This window comes from Gadus macrocephalus, chromosome 14 (genome assembly GCF_031168955.1).
Source record: "Gadus macrocephalus chromosome 14, ASM3116895v1".
Taxonomy (NCBI): Eukaryota; Metazoa; Chordata; class Actinopteri; order Gadiformes; family Gadidae; genus Gadus; species Gadus macrocephalus.
In genome coordinates, this window is record NC_082395.1 from 9,060,351 (window position 1) to 9,079,124 (window position 18,774).

General features: G+C 44.0%; 1 protein-coding gene across 6 annotated transcripts in view; it reads left to right on the top strand.

Annotated features, from left to right (window-relative positions):
• The window catches only part of mrvi1 (murine retrovirus integration site 1 homolog), a 25,423-nt gene extending 6,985 nt beyond the window's left edge, over window positions 1-18,438 (top strand). For 3 of the 6 annotated variants that reach the window (XM_060070992.1, XM_060070998.1, XM_060070999.1), the window contains exons 19-40: window positions 17-176; window positions 1,480-1,511; window positions 7,058-7,279; window positions 8,490-8,596; window positions 8,708-8,772; window positions 9,144-9,317; window positions 9,827-9,868; window positions 9,982-10,031; window positions 10,308-10,346; window positions 10,696-11,199; window positions 11,313-11,391; window positions 11,519-11,636; window positions 11,774-11,804; window positions 13,393-13,533; window positions 14,190-14,321; window positions 14,755-14,908; window positions 15,114-15,163; window positions 15,320-15,484; window positions 15,597-15,658; window positions 16,547-16,678; window positions 16,923-17,060; window positions 17,420-18,438. In XM_060070992.1, the coding sequence (XP_059926975.1) occupies window positions 17-176; window positions 1,480-1,511; window positions 7,058-7,279; window positions 8,490-8,596; window positions 8,708-8,772; window positions 9,144-9,317; window positions 9,827-9,868; window positions 9,982-10,031; window positions 10,308-10,346; window positions 10,696-11,199; window positions 11,313-11,391; window positions 11,519-11,636; window positions 11,774-11,804; window positions 13,393-13,533; window positions 14,190-14,321; window positions 14,755-14,908; window positions 15,114-15,163; window positions 15,320-15,484; window positions 15,597-15,658; window positions 16,547-16,678; window positions 16,923-17,060; window positions 17,420-17,663 (2,841 nt within the window). In that variant the 3' untranslated portion in view covers window positions 17,664-18,438. The remainder of the gene's footprint in view (window positions 1-16; window positions 177-1,479; window positions 1,512-7,057; window positions 7,280-8,489; window positions 8,597-8,707; window positions 8,773-9,143; window positions 9,318-9,826; window positions 9,869-9,981; window positions 10,032-10,307; window positions 10,347-10,695; window positions 11,200-11,312; window positions 11,392-11,518; window positions 11,637-11,773; window positions 11,805-13,392; window positions 13,534-14,189; window positions 14,322-14,754; window positions 14,909-15,113; window positions 15,164-15,319; window positions 15,485-15,596; window positions 15,659-16,546; window positions 16,679-16,922; window positions 17,061-17,419) is intronic. The other 3 variants (XM_060070995.1, XM_060070996.1, XM_060070997.1) reach the window with 3 other exon arrangements.
• The last annotated feature ends 336 nt before the right edge of the window (window positions 18,439-18,774 follow it).

Consider the following 18,774-nt stretch of genomic DNA (forward strand, 5'->3'; position numbering starts at 1 on the left):
GTCTACCTCCTCACAGCCAACAGCTCCCATTGCGTCACAATGCCTTGTATCAATACCGGCTGATTCTACAGTGACCGCTGACACAGGACCAACATACACTGAGCCACTTGCAAGTCCCCCTCCACCTCTGTCTCCTCCTATGTCTCAAGAAGCCATTGAGCAGCCACTCACAAACGGTATGATGATAACATAAAACGCCAGTATAGAATAACCACAGAAGAAGACTGAATAACTCTAAAAAGTTGTAGTGAATTACAGGATAACATTTCTTTGATTGGCCCTTTCTTGCCTTCTTCTTAGTTTATTCCTGTGCAGAGTCTCAGGGGATAGATTCGCTCTAAGCCTACTCTGTGTGTTTTGGAAGAAAGACTAAGTTTAAATAACTTCCCCTTTTATTACGATCTCCAAGGAAGTCTGAAAATAGACTCAGCAAACATTAACATTATTCAACACTGCCAGTACAGAAAGGGGGAAGGTGGAAATGTAATTAATGATAGTAAAACAGGATAATAAGGATAACAAATGATTCATTATTTTACTATACACATTTTCAGGGTATAAATGTTCTATTTGTTTATTCTACACATAGCTGAAATACTCTGGTTACAGTTTTGCTGTACACTTAACATAATACAGGTTGGTAAGGAATGAAGTGTATATATATAGATTACATTATGGATTACAGAGATGAGATTACACAGACCATTACAAGACAGAAAATTGGTTTTGAGTTGCAGTCTTATAGACTACCTTTGAACTATTCATGAAAGTACACATTATACCATACGCTCAGCTCTTCTTAACCGTAACGTTTTGTTATCACAAACATCCTTTTTTGAAAATATTGTATTGTATTTGGATTTTCTTTATAGACTCACTTCATTTTTGGTATTTGTTATAATATTTACTCCATGAACATCAATCATCATTCGGATATCCCGAAGATGGTCTTTACAGGACATTGCATTGGCACAAAATAAGAAAAAACATTAGCTACTAGCAGAAAACCAATTATCATACCTCGAGAAACCAATCAAAATTGTCTCCTCTGGTGCTATAAATAATGGGGAATGTTATTGATACGCAAGTTGCTTTCATTAAATCACTGAACGCCTGTCTTCCCCATTGAGTCCTAAAATGGTTGAAACAATAGCCCTTCCTTGAGGCCTGAGGAGCTTTCAACCACTGGATCAAGCACCGCATGTATAATAAATGGTTGCCAGGTTATAGTTGCCCTTAGTAATAGAGGTAGGGGAGGGGGGAGGGAGGGGGACTGAGGTCCTTCCTGATACACCACCAGCCGCCCGAATTGACCAATGTGATGAGGGCCATGGCTCTAACCAAAGCCACACTGCATCGCAAAGTTTATTTTATTTCTCTTAACAAAATTTGCATCGGGAGGCTTTTCCTGTTCAATGCAAATCTATCCTCTTCCCTGTCTCCTGTCTTCCCTGTATCCCATGTCTACCCTGGCTCCAGCAGGTGACAAAGGACAAGAGAACAACAACGTGGTAAGACTCCTCTCTCATCATTCTATTGCACCTAGTTGTAGGATATTATTCTCTGTAGTCCGCTACTACACAAACAGAAAAACTGACAACGTAATAATGTGTTTTTGTTGGGGTTCATTTTCCATACAAGAATGACATGATACTATCTTAAAATGTGAAATTTGGCTTCCTTTAAAGAAGGCATCAATAGGTGACTGTGCATTAATACAACTCATTAACATTTTATTTGAATATATGGATGGTTTTATGGTATAGAAAATTATTTAAAAGGTTCACGGAAGCTACATGAGCTAGCTTCTAGCACATAAAAAAATAAAAAAAGCCATCACAAATATGCTATTATGGAAATATTAGAGGGGACACACTGTACACACACAGCACAGACACACGCATACAAATGACCCCCTTCGCATTCTCTTATTTGTCTCTCTCTCTCTCTCTCTCTCTCTCTCTCTCTCTCTCTCTCTCTCTCTCTCTCTCTCTCTCTCTCTCTCTCTCTCTCTCGCTATCGCTATCGCTCTCCCTCTCTTTCTCTCTCTCTCTTAGTGACAATAAAAACAAGATAGTCTCAACAAAAACAAAATAACTTTCACCAGATTTTAGCTTATGGTTAAACATTATGGTTTTAGATATGGTCAGTCATGGCTCTGTGAAGCCACACTGAAAACACACACACACACACACACACACACACACACACACACACACACACACACACACACACACACACACACACACACACACACACACACACACACACACACACACACACACACACACACACACACACACACACACAGGCCCTCACAGCAGCTGAACAAGGCATACCAAGCCTTCTCCTTAAATGGTCAAAGCTCCCAGGAGTGAAAGAGAGGCTGATGTAGAAAAAAGAGTGAGAGAAGGAGAGCAGAGGGGAAGGAGAAGCCTGAGAGAAGCACAGTTTTCTGTGTAAAAGCCGGAGAATGACAGTTTGACTGTGGAAAGATGATGTGAGGGAAGAGGTCAACGAATATCTGTATTCCCTTCAACAGTGGTGGAGAGCTCAGGTAGACATGTGTTTATTTATTTGTATGACTATTGACAGAGTGTTGTTTGATGCATGCTGCCAACGTGCGATGCAGGCTGAACTAGTTATTATGTTGATTCTTTAGTTGTTCGTTTGCAAACAGACTGCTCTTACACTGCTGTGAGCAAAAACAAAACAAGGACATCAACAGAGCAAATAGTTCAGCCCTTTTGCACGCATACTTTCAGATTCTGGACTTATGTATTTGAGTTTGAATTTACTTGAAACCGATGCAGTGCCTGAGAGCCTAACTCAGTGAGCAGCCCTATTTGGGATGGGAATACTTATTTGATTATGGTTAGTATTTTTTAGCACGAATGTGAAAACAGTATCTTCTATCACAGTGTTTGTGCTCCAGTATTAAATATCTCTGTTTTGAATAAGTGATCTTTTATCCCTCCTTGTCACGACATTCAGATCATTCATTCAGATCCTCCTCTGGATCCCTCTAGCCTTTCACACGTCCTCTCTTTCCTGTTCTCTCCCACTGTTGCTTTAAAATGACCACTTCCTCTGTTGCCTTGTGCTCCTTCATCTTGACAAAAGCAAATTTTAAACAAATCTGGCACAAGAGCGAGAGAGCGAGGGAGAGAGTGAAAGAGAAAGAGAGAGAGAGAGTGAAAGAGAATAGGCTTATGTAACTGGGGAGGGAGGAGGGGGGCTTTCTCTCAATGCAGAGACAGCGAGACACGGCTGGGGGAACTGTTACGTCCCCCGGGGGCTGGGGATAAGGGGGGGGTCTTACACAGAGGCAGCCCAGGAAGTGCCCCACATGTTGCGCCCAGTATTGCAGACGTGTGTTCTGTGATGTACAACAACAGGAAGTCATCAGAGAGATTGAATTACGCTGCAAATGTTCTCTCTCTATCCCACGGTCCGGCAGCTTTTGCACCTCGCTGTATGTGCTTTGCTATTTTTGGAATGACCATAATAGCAGTGTTGTAACGACTCTACATGTATTGTACACAATCAGAAACAGTTGGGATTCAGCAATGGAAATTTGACTGTTGGTGGATTATTGTGCCTTCATATTTCTGAGTTTTAAGTAGCAGCACTGTATCAAATCTGCATGTCTCATCTCATTTTCTTCCGCTTATCCGGGGTCGGGTCGCGGGGGGAGCAGCTCAAGCAAATCTGCATGTATCATACACAATTAAACCCAGTTGATTTTACTGTTGGTGGATTATTGTGCTTTCTTATTCCTGAGTTTTTAAGGGAAACAAGAGAGATTTAATGAAAACTCTTCTGGTTCATCTTTCCTCTGGTAGATCTACCCCTAATCGTGATCAATGATGATTAATAAAACTAATAATTATTGACAAAAACATTGAATCAACCAAGCAGTTTGGTTTCTTTCAAACACTGTGTGTGTACTCTATAAAGAGCCCAACACTCAGTCTAAAGGTAGGACGACAACAAAAGGTTCTGGAATAGCAGACTAAGCACATCAGTGCGCTAGAGGTGGAAGATTTTCACATGTGGTGGACAGCATGAAGCAAAATAACACAGCATTTGTGGCAGTGTGGAGCTGAAGAGTTAGTTTAATGTACAGTGCAGCGCACTTTGCACTCTTTTGACCAGATGCAAATTGTACTTCCCTAGAAGATAGACGAGCAGGATTAAACAGTCTGCTTCCGCTATTGTCGAAAGAGCGACTCATTTATCAAGATTGTACAAAAATGTCTCAAGGCAAAGATGCCCCTAACATTTTGAATACGGTGCCTATAATAGAAATTTTGTTATGTTCTATCTTTTACATTGACATAAAATAAAGTTTCTACAACACTCAAAGGGTATTCAAGCCGGCTAACCATCTTGTACATTGTTAATTTATGTGGACAAAATGACTTGGATTATATAGCAACGGAAAAAAACAAAGAAAAGCGCCCATGATTTATGACTGGTTGGGATTGCTTCTACTTTATGAAATGCTATGTCCTTTTTTTGTTTCTTCTTCTTTACTGCTATATATTATAAATGTTAAAACAGTAAAACGTCTCCTGCCAATCTTCAGATAGGCGGCTCGCCTCCCATAGTTCCGCTTATCATTCACAAAAAAGCCAGCGCTACTCAAATTGGGATAACTTGAGCCAAAAGGGCTTCTGATGGGCCATGTGAGAGCAGGGGGTCATGGGCAACAGTCTAAAGTCACACTCGCTAAGAGTATAAACAGGAATGTTTGGTTTTACATTCTAGGTTCCTAGCCCAATTGGTACATGTTGTCCAAACCCTCAAACACGCTCCTATTGAGTTTCTGTTTTATGTCCAACAATGAAGACTGAAAGAAACAGGGAATGAGTCTTAGGTCCAATCCCATTTCTACCCCTTACCCCTTCCCCTTATCCCTCCCCCTTGTTTTGAAGGGGTAAAAAACAAGGGGGGTACAAACAAAGGGGTAAGGGGAAGGGGTAGGGGGAAGGGGTAAGGGGAAGGGGGAAGGGGTATAAATGGGATTGGGCCTTACCCCTTCAAAACAAGGGGGAGGGGTAAAGGGAAGGGGTAAGGGGTAGAAATGGGATTGGGCCTTAAACAACCAAAACGAATGATACAATCTGTGAATATACAATGCATACCTTATTGAACCAGAGATAGGCAAAAAACACTTGCACACAGCATGTTTTATAGAAGACATGCTGAAGTGTTATTTAGTATAATTTATATTATTGGTATAAATCATACCCAGGATCCTAGTCCATGCTATTCTTTATTCATTTGAACTTCAAACATTCCTGATCTCCCCATTGGCAAAGAGAAATTGTCAGAATGAGTAGCTCTGATGTCTGACTTTAATTTTGATAATCTCTACTCTATTTACGATGCACCAAGGCTGTCTTTACAAAACAGCTGTGAGTGAAATGCCTTGCTTTAAGTCAAGTGCTATATTATTTTGGTGTTAAGCTAAAAGCCGACAGCCAGCGTAGTAGCGTTACAACAACACTGCACATTGAAGTCAGGCTCTCAATGACCTTCAGTTTGTTTAAAATAAAAGGTGCACAGAGAAAGGAATGGGTCTGAGAGGTGAGTCTTAGCAGGCTCCCCAGTGTTTACATTGTCACACGCTCACATCCCTCTCAGCCATGTTTGGGTGGAAATGGGAACATCCCACTGAAGAATAGCCTGTTAGTATTGGGATGGGATCAATATGCATTAAGTTGCTAGAAACACCAATATGAAGATGCATTAATCATATCTTCATCACTCCATTTTTGTTTGAAATGTTTTTTTGGCTACTTGAGAATAACTGGAATAATACTCGTACATTAAGTAAAGCTTGAGGTTGCCTGTGATTGAGGTCATCTTAAAAATAACTCGCGTAAATATTTATCTTTTCTTTGACTAAAGGGAATGTCATGTGTTACCTTATTTAGCTGCTTGCTTGATTTTCTTTTTTTTACTTTTTTGCCTGATAATTTATTCCTGGCACTGAATCCAGAAAATATTTTCCCAGCATATTTAATAAACGCCTAAAGGCGATCACATTGGGATGCCTTTTCCATTATGTCCCTTAATAGAGTCCAGGCTAGATTTTAAACAGAGATACAAATGCAGTTCTACACTGCTAAATAAAAATATCTGGATGCTAGCAGAAAGGTAAATAAGGTGGTGAGTGATTTCTGTAGGCTCTGTAGCTCAGAGCGAAAAGCCCTCGTGCCAAATTCTTATTGAGCTGTCCTTGAACGTCGCCAGCACAATCCAGCTCTTTATTCAAACTCATTATTTGACAGCCTTTGACAACCCTACAAGCATGTGACTTTTGATGTAGCCTATCGGCAGGGAGTTGGAGAAATGTCACCCTGACATTTTCTTTTGTGTTTATACACAGGGATTCTTAAAAAGGAAAGCCTATAAATCACATTTCTGATCCAGCTCAGGATCAGAATCCCATCTGAGTTACGACTTTGCTTAGGAGCTCCAGAGCCCGATCGTGGGGACGGATCCATTTCATGATTTGTTTGTTTGTGAAAACCCTAGCTCTTTTGACTTTGAATTCCCATCATTATTCATGCAATATGCAGAAATTAGGTGTCACTGAAAAACAACAAAATCCAGCTGTTTTTATACTTGGTAATATACAATTGGTCGAAGAACAATTTGTGCGGTGAATAGACACCCCTTTTACTTCACAATGTTTTGTAATCTTTGTTTTGCAAATCATGGCCCTTAGAAATTGCTAGAAGGCCTAATCATTAACTTGGTTCTCCTTTTTAACTTCCTTTGTGTGTCGATGTGCTAATATGTGTGTCGGTGCATGTGTGTGTGCGTCTGTGCATGGTTGCATGTGTGTGTTATTGCATGTATGCATTTATGTGTGCATATGCATGTAATTGTTTGCATGTGTGTGTGTGTGCGTGTATGTATTAATGCATGTTTGCATGTGTTTGTCGTGTCTGTGTGTGTGTGTGTGTGTGTGTGTGTGCACGTGTATATGTGTGTGTGTATGTGCATGCCTGGTCTGTGTATGTGCGTGCCTGGGCAGCAGAAGCAGCAGCAGGAGGAGGAGCGGCGACCTATCGGCTCTGGGGTTGGACTGAGCGGGCGTAATCCGGAGAAGACCTGTGAAGCTCCGTGTGTCGCTGAGGCCCCCTTTATCTTCCCCCACACCCGCTCCCGCCCCACCCAGCTCCCTACCATGCCCACCCTCCCAGAGGAAGAGGAGGACTCCCCAGAAGAGGTCGACAGCTCCTCTAGCTCGCCCAGCACGGTAAGTGAGCCCTCACTCTCTTCATTAATCTGCCTGCCGCTTGCCCCTTACATCAACACACTGGAACCTGCACACATTTTAGGTTTACGTCAAGTTGTGTACCACTTAGGAAATGCGACGGGTGTCTATTAAAAGCCACCGAGTCGGTAGGGAAGGGACGTTTGTTATACAAGCATTTCTAACACAGGTGTTTTTGTGATTGTTGTTGTTGGACTGTGTTATCCAGAAAAGGTCCCTGTTCAGTCTTGTATAAAGCCTCTTCCTGTTGCAGCCCTCTACCAATTCTACGAATCGCCCTAATATGGAGCACTATGTTCTCTTCCCTCGGTCATGTTGAAAGGTAGTCAGAGGGCATGGAGACAATGTTTACCTACATCTTCATTTAAGGTTGAAGGACCTGTCTGTACAGCCAAGCCATGCCAGAGTTGTCCTACGCTTGGAGAAGGTTGCCTTCCGCTGCAGTCACACATAAACAATAAGCAGCCAGATCATATCTCAGCAGAATGTAACGAAGAAGCACTCTAATCTAATCTGCGGGGCCAAGAGTATAAATGGGACAGAATCATTGCTTCTTAGCAGCTTTTACCGGTTGAGGTATTTCTTTTATGAGGGTCCTAGCCCAAAAGGTACATCTTGTCCGATCCCTCAGACACGCTCCTATTGGGTTTCTGTTTTATGTTCAGCTTCTCTTAATTCACGTCAGTCCCCTATGATGGCCAGATAGGGACTTGCAGAGGCTTGCATTTAAAGAACTTTATACGACGTGTGGTATGTTATGTGTTGTATGTCACCTAAGTTTGAACGGCAACTCCAGGTAGAATACCTATTTGGATAAAACAGTATCAATAAAGGCCAAATCGACCCTTGATGTGCTTTTACTTAAAAAACCTATCATCCATCCCTACCATCAATGCTATTTGATATGATTGAGTAGTGGCTGGAGCGAGGCTGAAACAAGCTGTGTATATATTTATTTACACTCTCTGGCTTTTGTTTACCAGTAAATGTCTATGCCTCCTCGCGCAACAGCCTTTATAGAGGTTTGTACAAACATGATATAAGTTCTCGAATACAATTTTCTACTAAGAAAAACGTCTTCCACGGTGCGATAATGTATCAGCGTTGACCTCCCTTCGTGATATTATTTGGGTTGCGTTGTATTTTACGTCTTTGTGTTTGTTCCTTTGTTCCTCCTTTTCTGGTCTCACAGTACGTGGCAGGGGAGAGCCAGGCGGTGGTCATGACGGCACCCACCATTGTGTTCCCGCAGAAGGCCACGGTGGTGCTGCAGGAGGGTCACCCACTGGACCTGGCCAGGTATCCCCCATCAAACACGACCCTCATCGCTCAGGCTCACTTTGATGGTTCAATGGTAAAAAAAAAAAACGGTGAATTTTAAATTGTTTTTTTCTGCCGGTCATCTTGCAGACCACACAGTCCACGGAGTCGCTTGTCCAGAACCTCCCTCTCTGGGACGCCCATTACCACCGTGGGTAAGGTTGACCTGTGGCCTCTACTTTGATCGCGTTGTCGCTCTGATTTAAAATGAGTCATAGGGATTCAATTTGACTGGACCCAATGGTATTAATATATGCATCCTTTCTCTCTCTCTCTCTCTCTCTCTCTCTCTCTCTCTCTCTCTCTCTCTCTCTCTCTCTCTCTCTCTGTCTCTGTCTCTGTCTCTCTCTCACTCTCTTGCTGCGGTGTGTGTATGAGTCCATATGTGTGTGTGTGTTTGTGTGTGTGTGTGTGTATCTGCGTGCATTTGTGTGTGTGTGTGTGTGTGTGTGTGTGTGTGTGTGTGTGTGTGTGTGTGTGTGTGTGTGTGTGTGTGTGTGTGTGTGTGCATGCGTGCTCCCCTCAGACAGCGCCGGCCAGGTGATCGACCTGGTGAAAGATGCGCTGCAGGAGCCCCAGCTGTCGGAGGAGGAGCGCCTGAAGAACCTGGATCTGCTGGAGCAGGCCAAGAAGGTCAGCGACCGCTTCCTCACGCGCCGGGGACGCAGGTCCACCTGCAGCCTGACCGAGGCCCCCACAGGTACGACACCTGCATCCACGAACACACGCACGCACACACACACACACAGACTGACAGACAGACAGACAGGCAGATGCACACACACACACACACGCACACATGCACACACACACGCACACACGCACACACACACGCACACACACACGCACACACACACGCACACACACACGTACGCACGCACGCACGCGCGCGCACTAGCATAGGCACAGGCACCTTCACACATACATGTAAAGGCACACACACTCACAAACACTCACTCAAACACACGCACAGCCACATGCACACCTACACACACGCACACACACACAGTGCTCATGGCCCTTGTTATGTATGGCCCGTAGCTCAACAGACCCAAACAAAAAGTGATATCACACATAAACTGAAGTTTAACATGATCAACGGCACAAGTAACAAGCACAAGTAAGTGAAAACATAACGGTCAAGTTTCATAAGTTGACAAACGTTTTTGCAGCAGTTTTCTTTTTGCGTAATATTATTTTTTCCTGCAGGACTTACTCCAAATCCAACTCCACCACCCTCGCCATCTAGAGGTACCTCCCGTAGCCTCTTGAAGTTCTTGAAGTTCATCCCATGTGACATAGTGTGAACCGTTTCAAAGGTGCTGTTACATGACAGCAGCAATGATGATATTGTGCTCTTTCAGCTGTAGGAGCAGCAGAGGTGAGCTATGCTGCTACACAGTCAGCCAGTCCGGTGAGCTGGCCAACAGTATATTTAAAGATGCATGCAGTACAGTTTTAGCCAACCTTTTAAACTTAACATTCTCCTAATCGCTAAATGTGTAATGTTCAGTGTTTAATCCATCTCACATGAGTCTCTCTTAAACTTGTTCTTGCTGCTCAAATGTATCTTATTTTAAACTAAATTCTAAGTTCTTGTTGTTAGGCACTTTGCGGTGCTGACTGGAACGCAAAGCGCTCTATAAATAAAGTGGGATATGATTTGACCTTCATGAACCCTGTGTTGTAGGTGAAGGACCAGCCCAATGTCCCAACTCAGGAGCAGGAGGTAACTGACAATCAGATGAATTACTCATAGATTAATGAACCAATTCATTAAAACACGTATACCATCAGGAAGTAGCGCACAATCAGTATTCATAAATGAATTAACAAATTAATTACATTTTAACATCAGAATTATACTCAGGTGGCAAACTGCACAGGCAAACAAAGACAACCGTTTGCATGCAAAAAAGTGTTTCTATTCTATTCTATTTTATTCACAATGAAGTTTTTTAACAAGATACACTATTGCTTCTTGTATGATTGTCTGAGACGGAGATCTCTGCGTCCATTCTGCCTTTGGTTGTGGTCTTCTAAAGCTCCATGACCGTGTTGTGTTGCTGCTCTCTCAGGGCGCCCGTCTCTTGGTGGACTGGAAGCCGGCCGAGAAGAGAAAGGTGTCCTCTGGCACCCTAACGCCCCGCTACGCCGTCCAGAAGGAGAACTGCGACCCGTCCCTGGCCAAGAAGAGCATCCCCGCTCCCGCCTCTCCGGTGGCTGCCGCCGCTCCGACCGCCGGGGGCCGCCCGGAGGAGGGGACCTCGGGGCCCGGACGGAGCCCCACCCAGGCCCCGGCCACAGGGGTGGCCAAGCCCGTCCCCCGGCTGCCCACGCAGCAGGCGCCGTGCACGGCCGAGATCAAGACCATCGGGGCCTTCCCCCCGTTGATGAGGGCCGTGTCCTGGGACACCGTGGGCACCCTGAACAGCAGGAACGGAGCTCCGCCCCCGGCCCCCGGTCCCGAAGAGGTCTTCACCTTCCCGGATAAGTCCCGGGACGGCCAGTCCAAGCAGTCGGGGTACAAGGACTTCCCCGCCCAGCCCGTCGCCACACAGAAGCTTTCCAAACTTAGAGAGGTGCATTGAAGTTGATGTTTTACGTTCAAGATGACGTCTCGTTTTATAGCTGGATCCTCTTTGTATTGGAAAAGTCTAAACATGTTTATATACCTGAACAATTTTGTGCACAGGAGCACAAGCTACTGCGCAACCAAAGCATTGTGGGGTCAACGTTACCAGAGTTGAGTGAGACAAGTGAACACGAAAAAGGTACACTTCCTATCCCTCAGCTGGTACTGCATTCATTCCACACTTCCACCAGTAGATGGCGTAATTGTAAAAACGTGAATACCAATCGAAACGGTGATTTTTTTTTACCTTCACCGTGTGTACGCAGGTCTACCGTCGCCTACCTCTCCAGGGGGGGAGGATGTGAAGGAGAAGACTGATTCCATGCCCAACATCTCAGACGTGATGCTGAGGAAACTCAAGCTCCACCGTGGCCTGCCTGGCTGGTAGGTCTACGTTTGACTGATCATACGCAAAATAGCGTCTTATCAGTGCATCGGGTTCAAGCTCATCATTCTTATGCTGCCAAATGGGAAAAATGTGACTTGGACTAACAGTTTTGTTTATGTGTTTGTTGTTGCAGCGCACCCCCCCTCACTGAAAAAGAAGTTGAGGTCAGTATCATGCAACGTCATTCTGTAATTCTTAAAAATCATCCAACTTGCTGTAAAATAATGTGAGACAGTTAGATTTATTATGCATATAAAAAAGGCCAACTTTTGTATAATACTTAATAGTTAAAAGAGAAAAAATTGTTAATTTCTCACATTGAAACCGAAATACATTTTTAAATGTATTGTGTATGCCAATGTCTTGAAATTCTGATTTACATAATTACTCTCCACTAAAGGTTCCAGGGTTAGGGTTAGGGTGCACTCTAACCCTAACCCTAACTGTAGAACATTTTATCAAGACACTTTTTACGTTATTTAAACACTTTCCACACACAGTTTACCCTAACCCTAACTGTCAATAGTTATCCCTTTGGCCCACTCAACTCTATACCGAGCATAGTTCCAACCCCAGGAAGTGGGTTCTCTCTTCATAATCAAGACTGATGAGAGGCTCAGAGATTTCCTGTTTCTGTTTCTGAACACAAACACAACACTGCGTTCTGCAGGCTATGGCTGTTGTTGCCCCTCCCTGTCATTCCCATGGGGACCAGTTGGGGATTAGGACAGTCAGAGGCCATGTATTTCCTGACAACCCCTGGCCCGTGTTCACTCTGAGAGCGCCTGGAATGCTGCTGGACAAGGCTTTGATCCGCCCAGCTGTGAGCCTTGAATGGCAGAATGATGGCTTATTATTCCCATGTCATATCTCCGGCATTCTGGGTTTAACGCTGCTGTAGGTAAAAGATATTGTGTTGTGAAGAAATATAGCACAAGAGACAGATTTGGACAACAAACAACCCCCCCAATAAAAATTCCCCTCGCTCTCTGCTCCCTCCCTCCCTCCCTCCCTCCCTTCCCTGTCATTGAGCCATGTTGAACTCAGGTTGTCAGGCAAGATGAACTCACTGAACCGATCATGGCAGAAAGGTCGTGATCAGGCAGAAATGAACCGGGAGCAGTCTAAAAATCGAAATTGTCTCATAAAGAGGCAAGCGTGCAGTCAAACTGAACTTACATCTCACAGAGCTTTTCACTCCCTAATAGCTGACAGACAGCAATGACATTTCTAAAATCGTACACTAAAATTATAGCTCTTCAATTGTCGATCAAACTGGTGGTGGAGAGCCTCCATAATTGACCAATAATCAGGGTTATTTTTTTTCAAATGGTTTTCAAATATACAATGAATGTTAAGCAATGTTCCAATGCAATTACAACAACAGTACAATAAAATACAGGGGCAGTCCAGACAGGAAATCACAGTGGCACAAGAGTGTCCAAAAAGGACAATCAGGCAACCAGAATACGTGCAATTAACAGTTTAAGAGACCTATGGCAGTAGGGACAAGACAAAGGGGAGCATATATCACTTATATTGCTTGGTTGTGGTCTTCTAAAGCTCCATGACCGTGGGAAGTCAGCACTATAAATCCATTACCTGAGGTTGAAACTGTTCACTCTCCTCCAGCATGTCTCCTCCAGAGTCATGGATGGCTCCATCCTGATCAGTGGACGATGATCATCTATCAATACATGGGATCATCCACTGTGTAGTCAGGGCAATGAACACCCCTCTGCTGCTCCACAGAATGCCTTCGTCCAGCTGTCCCTGGCCTACCGGAACGATAACTACACCCTGGAGACACGCATGAAGCAGGCGGAGCGGGAGCGCCACCTCACCGAGGAGAACACGGAGAAGGAGCTGGAGGAGTTCAAAGGAGCTCTGAAGGTTTCCTCCATCACTTTCACTTTCACATCCAGAGTGCACTTCAGAAATCCCCAGAGAAGCTGTAACAAGTGCTTTGCTCGGGATGGAGAATAGTTAGAGTACAAATGGAGCATAGAAATGCAATCAAATAAGCCTAAAATAGGAATGCAAAAATACGGTTATAAAATATACGAATTGAAAAAATGTGCATAAACATGAAAACTTTGCTATAAACTACTATTGAGAGGACTATTAAGAGGTTCAGATGTTGATGCCCTCTATCTAGACTAGATTTCCCAGCTGTCCCAGTCTACCCTTTTCATTATGTTGAATAACATTTATAGGAGGGTCTCCACTAGGTGCAATATGAAAGGGGCTAAGAGGGGAATTAAAAAGGTCATGTCTTTGTGTTTTGATGAGCTTCTTTGTTTATTTTGTTGTAACGGTGTCGGGACCCCTCCCAAATGAGATGGACCATCTCAACCGGTTACCCGTTCAACACATTTAAAATTTCCAATTCGTCTTCCCGTATTGGCATATTTTGTTTTGTCTTTTTGAGTTTTTTTCAACAGCATGCTTTATTCAAACATGTTTCCCCCCTCTTTTTAATTGAGCTGTTTCATCTACAACTGTATGAGCATTGATGATGAATGTGGCCGTGGTGCTGGCTGTTGCAGATGACCTCCCCCCAGTGGCAGAACCTGGAACAGCGGGAGGCGTACCAGCGGCTGATTGAGACGGTGTCAGTACTGCATCGCCTGGCCACCAGGCTGTCCAGCCGGGCTGAGATAGTGGGGGCCGTGCGTCAGGTACCACACCCGCTACCACCAACACCACTACCACTAATGGATCCACCAGGCCCATTTACAGACCAGTTGTGGACGTTACATGCTCTCTGCTCCTCACCACACCAAAAAACGCTTAACACATACCTTTTTAGCCCAGTGTTTGCATTGTGGTAATTACTACTTTACTTATGCCATCTTTTATATCATCGTTCTTTGCCGTACCTGGTTATTTGCTCTATTTTCTTATTTTAAATGTCAGCACTTAATATTTCTTACGCGGTAATTCATTGTTCTATTATATTTTGTATGTTAAGCACATTGAACGCCATATTGTTTGCATGAAATGCACTATACAAATAAAGTTGAATTCAAATAACCCCCCCCCCCAAAACAAATGTAGGGCTTCGATTAATGGTTCCGCAACTCACCCCATTGCTGTTCTGCCTGACAACAGGAGAAACGCATGAACAAGGCCACAGAAGTGATGATGCAGTACGTGGAGAACCTGAAGAGGACTTATGAGAAGGACCATGCAGAGCTGATGGAGTTCAAGAAGCTGGCCAATCAGAACTCCATCCGCTGCTATGGAGGATCTATTGACACTGGAGGTGAAGCGCCATCGAAAAAACAAAACTTTAGACCTCAAGTCCTCTTAAATTTGTTTTGTCCACAGCCAGAGATACCTCAAAAGATGCATCTTCAAAGTCTTTATGTCATCCTGGAACTTAAGCGGCTCCGTAGTGGCATTGATACCTAATATGGGCGTGTGTTATGGTCTCACGTAACCCTGTCTTGTTGTTGTGTGGAATAAAGATGATGGGGTTCCCCGACCATCAAGATCCATGTCCCTCACACTTGGAAAGGTAAAGACACTATTCTTTGTGATCATTCAACTATCTCAACGTTTCTATTCGTTTTGTTTACGAACAAACAAACCGCCCTGATGGCTCCTCTGCTCCTTTAACCCTGCGTGATAACGTGTGTTCTCCATTCCGTCTCGCTCGCGGCGGTGTCATCAGGCGCTGCCAAGACGCAGGGTCAGCGTGGCGGTGGTCCCCAAGTTCAACCTCCTCAACATCCCGGGTCAGACCCCCGCCGGACCCATCCCCGCACCCTCCTACGGCCCCCCGCCTCCGTCCGCAGGCGCATCCGGACCCCTCGGTGGGGCCGCTCTCCCTGTCCTGGTAGGCCCTCCGGTTCCTCAACTCGGCCATAATGACCCAAACGCACGCATTGCCATTGATTTATTAGACGCACGATAATGGAGTTTTGTTTGTGGTTGGCTCTGCTCTGTAGTGTGAGGCGACGGATTCAAAGGGCAACGCTTCTCCTGTTGAGGCCGGACAGCCAACAGAAAGGTGGGGGACCTTTTACATACACAGAAGCCACACGCAGAGACGCTTGTGTGTGCACAAACACACACACGGATACAGACATGGACACGGACACTTATGTACACAAACACATATGTACAGCACGAGCACGCACACACGCACTATGGCATGATTGCCGACGTCTCGCCCCATCTTAAAACAATAGGTCATGCAAAACTGCAATCACTCGTGTTATCGGACAACATTTTTAGCTGTCTGTGGTTTGTTTGTGTGACCTTTAGGCTATGTTTCCCAGGAACCATTCCCTGAGAAACCTCGAGTGGCTGGGTCTGTTTATGGGATGAAAGCTAAAAGATCATCCCCACATGTCATTAGATGACATGCAAATATCCCGTTACGTGACATAGTTAAGTTTTATGTTGAACTTGGCCTTTTTTATGGTGCTTCTGAAAAGAATAGCAACGTTTAAAAAACACTTTAAGACTGAGCTTTGGGTAGATGAGCTATTTCCCTGTGAGATACTCTAAACATTTGGGGCAAGCGTCTGACCAAACCTAAACACAGGTCTCCTTTCTTGGTATTGCGAGAAGGTTAGTCTGAGTGTATATGTCCGCAGTATTTCAACTAAAAGACACAGCTCATAGCCGGTGGCGGCGCCTTGAGAGGAAGCCAGAGTCAATAACAAAAAAAGTGGAGAAGATCCACTGATATTTCCTTTTTTTTCTCTCCATTCTTCTTTTTCTTTCAAGACCCTCCCCACTCACATGAGTTTCAAATGTGTAGTTTATTTTTGACCTTTCTATTAAGACACGGTTGCGACGCTGTCAAGAAAGAGTGAGTGTAAGTGAGCCGTGCTGCTCCCGGTATTAGAATGCTTTTAACCAGTCTCCTTCCCTCCCTGTGACATCACAGTGGAAGTAGGGTGTCAGCGCCGGAGGGTGAGCCGGCTGCTCCGGCAAAGCCTGCGGTCAACGTGGAGGAGCTCCGGGCCGAGATCAGGGCTGAGCTCAAGGCTAAGATGGAAGAGGAATACTATAATAAAGGGTAATGTCGTCCCCTCGGTCCCTGTGCTGCCTCTCCATACACCTCTGTCATATGGGGACACGTAGGACATAAGCTGATCTATAGGGACCGCTAGCCTACTGGATGCTCGCTGTGGAGCTCAAGCACGATTAGTGACTGGTATATCACACAAACTGTATCGTAGTAAAACTAGTATGCAGCTTGTAAGTGATGCATTCCAATTTTTGGTGCAAATAGCAAAATGACAATATTATTTGAACCTCAGATATCAAGAGGGACTAAACAAAAGCAAGGAGAGCCAAGAGATTTGCGAGGAGCCCGAGAAAGTCCAGGCAACCTTGCTGCAGTCTGGGAACAAAGACGAGGAAAGCGGGAAACGCAGCATGGCAAAGAAGTCCAGCAGGTGTGTGTGTGTGTGTGTGTGTGTGTGTGTGTGTGTGTGTGTGTGTGTGTGTGTGTGTGTGTGTGTGTGTGTGTGTGTGTGTGTGTGTGTGTGTGTGTGTGTGTGTGTGTGTGTGTGTGTGTGTGTGTGTGTGTGTGTGTGTGTGTGTGGGTTTGTGGTGTTGAACTTAACCATTTCAGTAGCATATTTTTGTAGTTGTACACATATACTATTCATAGGATACTATTAATACAATATCTGTGTATTTAAATTGGTGTATAAAAAGTAATTCTTGTTAAACTCTCATTTTCCAGAAATCAGAGAACGCTGTTGTCATGTCATTTCCATGTTAAGCCATTGTTTATGTCTCATCTTCACAGCAAGATGCAGGAGGTTCTTGTTCTTCTCGACCGCTACTGGCCCAAGATTTCCTGGCGACATCGACCCTTTTGGATTGCCCTGACACTGTGCCTGGTGATCTTTCTGGTGGTCAACGTTTTTACATACTTAAATGGATACAACAACAGCCATGTGGACTCAGCAGAAAAGGCATTGGTGCAGGGCAAGAAGAAGATCTTTGGACTGACCGTGGCGGCACAGCCGAAGAATCCCACCACAGAATAACCAGGAGAAACTCATTCCTTTCATTCCCCTTGAACCGTCCAATGATGGAAGCGTCTTCCATATCCTCACATTATAGCGGATGGGAATCTAGAACTCTTTGTAGGACTTTGTGATTAAAGGGTGTAGGCTTGGGAGCTTTAAAAAACAAAAAAACAACCAAAAATAATATATACATATATATATTCTTTTTTATATATATATATATATATATATATATATATATATATATATATACAATTCTGCCCTATCGCTTACAATATAATTTGGATCACAAACTTACCAAATGAATGCAGTTGGTAAAGGGATACTGTGTTAAGGGACCAATAACAGAGTACGATTCGTGCGGTTATATATTTATTTGCTGTATCAGATGGAACTCTGAATGATAACCTATTGGATTGCTACTTCAATACCACACTTTAGACAGGAGACAGCATGTACATGTCAACTCTTATAGTGTCCTAATGTCTAATCTCTCAGGGCTGGTAGACTATAAAGTTCTGGAGAGTTGGTTAAATGGATATTTAGAATATTTTTCACTGTAAGTAATATAATTCTATGAAATATTTAAGCAGAGATGTAAGCACATTCCAGTGTAGTTTTCTTAAAGTGCAATATCTTGTTATTTTCGTGTCGGTCGTTCGAGCACCTACATTTTTTTCTCTCTCAATGAGTGCACACACTTAAAAAACTCTTTTTGCACCTGTGTGTCAAACTGTGTTGTATTTAATGCTGTACCAGATCACCTTTTCAATAAAGGTGCTTGAAAAACGGACTTCCTTTTCATAGGCTGATAATCAATATGGTCTTAACTGCGCACCTTCTGCTTTCTTCTATCTATCTCTCTCTCTCTCTCTCTCTCTCTCTCTCTCTCTCTCTCTCTCTCTCTCTCTCTCTCTCTCTCTCTCTCTCTCTCTCTCTCTCTCTCTCTCTCTCTCTCTCTCTCTCTCTATCTATCTATCTATCTATCTATCTATCTATCTATCTATCATGTGACAGTCATAACTCAGTCAGCATAATATTTCACTTGATTGTGATGGAACGGCTGTATTGCCCCCTTTCCTCTGCCCATGAAAACAAGTTTTTTTTGCACGTCACAGCTGGCCACCCA